This window comes from Scylla paramamosain, chromosome 7, assembly GCF_035594125.1.
Source record: "Scylla paramamosain isolate STU-SP2022 chromosome 7, ASM3559412v1, whole genome shotgun sequence".
In the NCBI taxonomy this organism is placed as follows: Eukaryota; Metazoa; Arthropoda; class Malacostraca; order Decapoda; family Portunidae; genus Scylla; species Scylla paramamosain.
Window position 1 is genome coordinate 27,160,627 of NC_087157.1, and position 4,989 is coordinate 27,165,615.

General features: G+C 51.0%; 1 protein-coding gene across 2 annotated transcripts in view; it reads right to left on the reverse strand.

Annotated features, from left to right (window-relative positions):
* LOC135102289 (mucin-2-like) overlaps window positions 1–4,989 on the reverse strand; it is a 12,196-nt gene continuing 7,207 nt past the window's right edge. For both annotated transcript variants that reach the window (XM_064007297.1, XM_064007298.1), the window contains exons 4-6: window positions 3,537–4,477; window positions 2,683–2,852; window positions 1–2,559 (exon numbers count right to left, since the gene is read on the reverse strand). In XM_064007297.1, the coding sequence (XP_063863367.1) occupies window positions 481–2,559; window positions 2,683–2,852; window positions 3,537–4,477 (3,190 nt within the window). In that variant the 3' untranslated portion in view covers window positions 1–480. The remainder of the gene's footprint in view (window positions 2,560–2,682; window positions 2,853–3,536; window positions 4,478–4,989) is intronic.

The window sequence follows — 4,989 nt, forward strand, 5'->3', positions numbered from 1 at the left end:
TTTTGTCAGGAAAGCTTTATTCTCATATTTTTTTTTCATCTTATCTTTAACAAATTTTGAATGTGGCCTCCTGGCTCGTTTCTCGTGACATGGCAGTTGCTGAATACGTATTTGTACATCATTATCATGTCTCCTCTCTGTCTGTCCTTGTGTGCACGTGTGTGTGTGTGTGTGTGTGTGTGTGTGTGTGTGTGTGTGTGTGTGTGTGTGTGTGTGTGTGTGTGTGTGTGTGTGTGTGTGTATGATGAACTACTAGCATGAAGCACATCTATATCACATCTATGTCTTAACACTATCAGGTTCTCTATCAGCAGGGCTCGAAAGGTCCAGTAATCGCTAAGCCTTACATGTATTCGCCATCCTCTAAGCGTTGCCTCACACACGCTGCCTTCATCTTAACCTAAAGGAATGCCCATAGCGTTGGCAGATGGTGGGGCCTCGATCACAGACACAGCAGACTGTCAGTGGGCCGGGAACGTCTCAGTGGAGAGTAGGCCGCCGCTGCCGTACGTCGGGCACCAGGTTGGGAAGGTTGTACAGCCGGTTCAGGACGCCGGTCCAGAAGCTACTTGGGGTTGGCGTTGCCGAGGGGGTGTGGGTGGAGGATGTGGATGGAGACAAGGTAGTTGAGTCGTTTTCCTCTGCGGGAGAGGAAGACCACGTGGTATGAGACTCCTGTTGGTTCCCTCGGACACCCAAGGTCGTGGCCAAGGCGGTCTCGTTTTCTGGCGAGATGGGCAGCATGTCAGTCTCCCCAGACACCTCACTGTCATAGCTGTCGCCGCTTCCATCAAGGGTGTCCATGTCGCCGCTTCCCTCAGGGATGTTCATGTTGTCGCCTCCCTCAAGCGTGTTCGAGGAGCCTCCATGGGGCTCGTGTCCTAAGAGCGCGTACTCGTAGTCATCTAAGTCTTCCAGCAAAGTGTAGTCCGTCGGGTATTGGCCGAACGGTGGTCGCTGAGGAACAGACGCCTCGCCACTAAAAGTCTGCGGAGCGGACGGCCGGCCCTCCACGGGCCCGCCAGGCCTGGGGTGGGAGAAGGTGGGGTTGCGTTGGGGCGGGAATGGCTGCCCGCCCTCCTGGTGCCTGTAGGGGTAGAGTGTGGACCACGGATTGGTGTTGGAATCTGGGTCGGTGTAGTCGCTTACTCCTTGCAGCAGTGACATTAAGTTCTCCAATACGGAGTCTCTCTCAGACTCGGATGGCTGGCTGTCGGCGGGCGGGGCGGAATCTTTCAATTCATCCAACGGTGGCCTCAGTCTCTGGGGACCTGGGGCGGGGCGTGGCGGCGGCCTGAGCTTAAAGCTGTTAATGAATTCGTTGTTCTCTTCTCTTTTTTCATCCTCTTCCCCCACAGAGTTCTCAGCACTGGACGGCCCATTGACGCGAATCGTGTAGCCAGGATAGGGTTTGGGCCGCGGTCTGGGACGGAGTCTGGGCAGCCCTAGCAGGTCCAGCAGGGGTCTGAGTGGCCGCGGGGGTCGGTAGCGTGTGGGGCTTGGGTTCACGGGTCGGAAGGGCCTAGTGATCACTCTGTTGGGCTTTTTGGTGGTGTTGGAGGGCTTCAGCCAGGAGGTGGGGCGTGGGGGCAGAGGGTAGGCGATGGCGGGGCGGCCGGTGGGGACTGAAGAAGGCGACTGAGGCTCCACGGTGTTAAGGGAGTCGTCCTGCTCTTCCTCACCCTGGGCTGAGGCAGCGGAGGGTGACGTGAGCGTGATGGTGGCGATGGTGGTGTCGGCAATGTCAGATATGGTGGTGGTGGTAGTGGCAGACGGTGATGAAGGAGCTGTAGGCTGGGTACTGGTGGTAGTGGAAGTGGTAGATGTGGATGGTGTTGTAGTTGGCTCTGTTGTGGTGGTAGGTGGTGGTGTAGAAGTTGTAGTTGTAGTGGTGGATGGCGTGGTGCTGGTAGTAATAGTTGTGGTAGTAGTAGAAGTGGAGGTGGTGGAATGTGGTGTGGTGGTAGTTGTGGTACTCTTTGTTGGTGGTGGTGATGCAGTGGCAGAAGTAATAGTAGCAGCATTTGTTGTTGTACTAGGAGATCGTTTGGCATTAGAAGTAGTAGAAGTAGTTGTAGAAATTTCAGGATACGGTTCCGTAGTAGTAGTCGTAGTGGTGGTGGGCCGTTTAGTAGTCGTAGTAGTAGTAGTAGTAGGAGGAGGAGGAGCAGTAGTAGTAGTACTAGTAGTCGTAGTAGTAGTTGTAGGAGCTCGTTTGCTAGTGGTAGTAGAAGTAGTAGTAGTAGGAGGTCGTGTGCTAGTAGTAGTAGTAGTAGTAGTAGAAGTGGCAGTAGTAGGCTGTTTGGTAGTAGTAGAAGGAATGGTGGATGGCTTGGTAGTGGTGGTGGTGGTGGTAGTGGGGGTGGTGGTGGGGGTGGTGGAGGTCAGTGGTGTGAGTGACGTGGAAGGTAGTGGTGGAGGGGAGGCAAGGTGGTACGTAGCCAACTGGTTTGCAGACAACGGCTCAGCGCGGAGGAGGAAAGAGGAGGCAGGGGGCGAGGGGGAGGAGAAGGACGAGGAGGAGGAAAAAGGGTTAGACGGAGGGCCAAATATCCAAACCTGAAAAGAGAGAAAGGAAAAATTGAGAAAAAAAGTTAGTGTTATGATATGGTATGGTAGAAAGTTCTCTCTCTCTCTCTCTCTCTCTCTCTCTCTCTCTCTCTCTCTCTCTCTCTCTCTCACCTGCTTGTTTCGGGGGACCACGCGGTAGCCACTGGTATCGGCGACGAAGTGTGTGACATGGTTCTTCCCCCTCTCGTCCCTCCAGCCGTAACCCCCGCGCACCTGCCCCTTGGGACCCCGCTCCTCGTGACGCCACTGCTGCCCATCGCCGTAGCCAAACACGTACACTCCTGAAGAAGGCACGAAGTGAGAGGAAGTGAATGAGGGAGGAAAGGCGAAGGAGGTCTTGTGGTGGTGATGATGGTTTACGATAAGGTGGAGTAGAGTGAGGAAAAGGCTACGAATGACAAGGATAATGATGATGATAAAAATAGGAAGGGGCGTACGCAATAAATGGTGAAGAATAAAAAATAGCAATGGTGATAATGATGGTGATAAGAAGCGAGGAGAGAAGGATGGGAATGCACACAATTCATGAAGATGACTTACAATGATGGTGACAACGAGGAGCAGGGGAAGGAACACAAACCAAGGAAGAGCAGACGACAACATCATATCTATTAGTTCCCTCCGGCTGTGGTTGGCAGGAAGAGGAGAAATACCTTGTAGGGCAGAAAGGTCGCGTGGAGGAGGAGGAGGAGGAGGAGGAGGAGGAGGAGGAGGAGGAGGAGGAGGAGGAGGAGGAGGAGGAGGAGGAGGAGGAGGAGGAGGATGGAGAGAGAGAGAAAAAAAAAAAAAATCAGGAAGAGGGAAAACTTAGCAACAAAAGCACCGCGACTTATAAAAAAAACAAAAGAGAGAAAGAAATAGAGATACCTTCATTAGTTGCTAGTCAAAATACATAAAAACCTTAAAACTTCAATACAACTCCTCTTAACACACAAATGTGCTTAATTTACTTGGTCACTGCTCACCTGTCTTGTGGTCGTGGTGGTGGTACTGGTACGGGGCGGGAGCGGGTGCGGGTGGCTGGGGCGGCTGGTGTGGGTTGGGTGGTATGAAGGGTATGAGGGGCGGACTGTCCTTGTGCTCCGCGGGCAGGTCAAGCAGGGAACCGCGGTGCTCGGCGGGGAGGTTGGTGAAAGAGGCGACGCGAGCATTGATGGCCCTGGCGCGGCGGCTGACGACCTTCCCCTGAGCGTCTTTCCTTAGGGGGTGGTCGATGGCGGAGTGAGGGAGGGGAGAAGAGTCCTTTCCGTCATTCTCTTTTTTCTCTGTGTCTGTATTCAGTGTTTCTTTTCCTAAGCTTCTGGTGTCTTGCGTTTTCTTCTTATTTTCCAGTTTGTTGTCCCTGTTTCCATGCTTTTCTTTTTCCTTTCTTTTCCTTATCGTGTCTTGCGTCTTCTTAGAAAGTTTCAGCGAGTGATGTTTTTCTTCATGATTCCGTTTTTCTTTTCTTTTCTCTACGATGTTCTCTTGTGTCTTCCTGGAGTGTTCCAGTTCATTCTCTTTGTCAGCATACTGCAGTTTTTCTATTGTTTTCCTTACTTTGTCATGTGTTGTCTGAGTGTGTTCCAGCGAATGTCCCTTTTCTTCCTTTTCTTTCCTTTCCCTTATGGTGTCTTGCGTCCCAGCGTGTTCCAGTGACTCTTCATCCTCCTTACGCTTTCGTTTTTCTTTTCTTACAGTGTCTTCCGTTTTAAAATGTTCCAGCAAGTCGCCAATGGGTCCAGGATTCAAATACGTGTCTTCAAGAGGCACCCCAAGGCGGCCTTTGAGGTTTTTCCAAAAGGAGGAGTCGATAAGATACTTCCAGGTTCTCGGAGGAAGGTGGAAAGGTGTCACTTCCTTGGGGCTCGTGTGGCTCTCTGTCTCGGTGTCTGGAGGGCGAGCGTGGTCTAGAGGCTTCAGAGGTCTGGAAGAACAAGAGCAAGAGGAAGATGTAGACTTGTATTCTTACTCTATGGCTTCTCAACTATTTCCAAAGGCCACAAAGATGAGTTACCAGGTTCTAATGGCTGTTTTTCCTATTTAATAACAAGAGAAAGATGATATAGAGTCGTATTCTCATTAAAACTACTTCTAAAGGCCACAAAAATGATTAACAAGGTTCTCATGGGTGTTATCTAGTTGACAATAGAGAATCCTTGTTAAACTATCACCAGAATCCTTAATTAAAACACCTTGAAAACCAGTAACTTCCACAACCGCCTGTTAATGGTAGTCGAGATGAGACGCCGTAACGCGGAAGAATATGAACCAGGAGTGTCGTATATGGAAGGCATTCTGTGAGGTTAATGTCCGCGTCTCTCCCCGAGAATAATGCAATTACTGTTTGGGAGCGTTTTTTATGAGGTATTATAGAACTGAGAGGGATCAGAGGGAAGAGCATAAAAGAACACACATACATACACACACACACACACA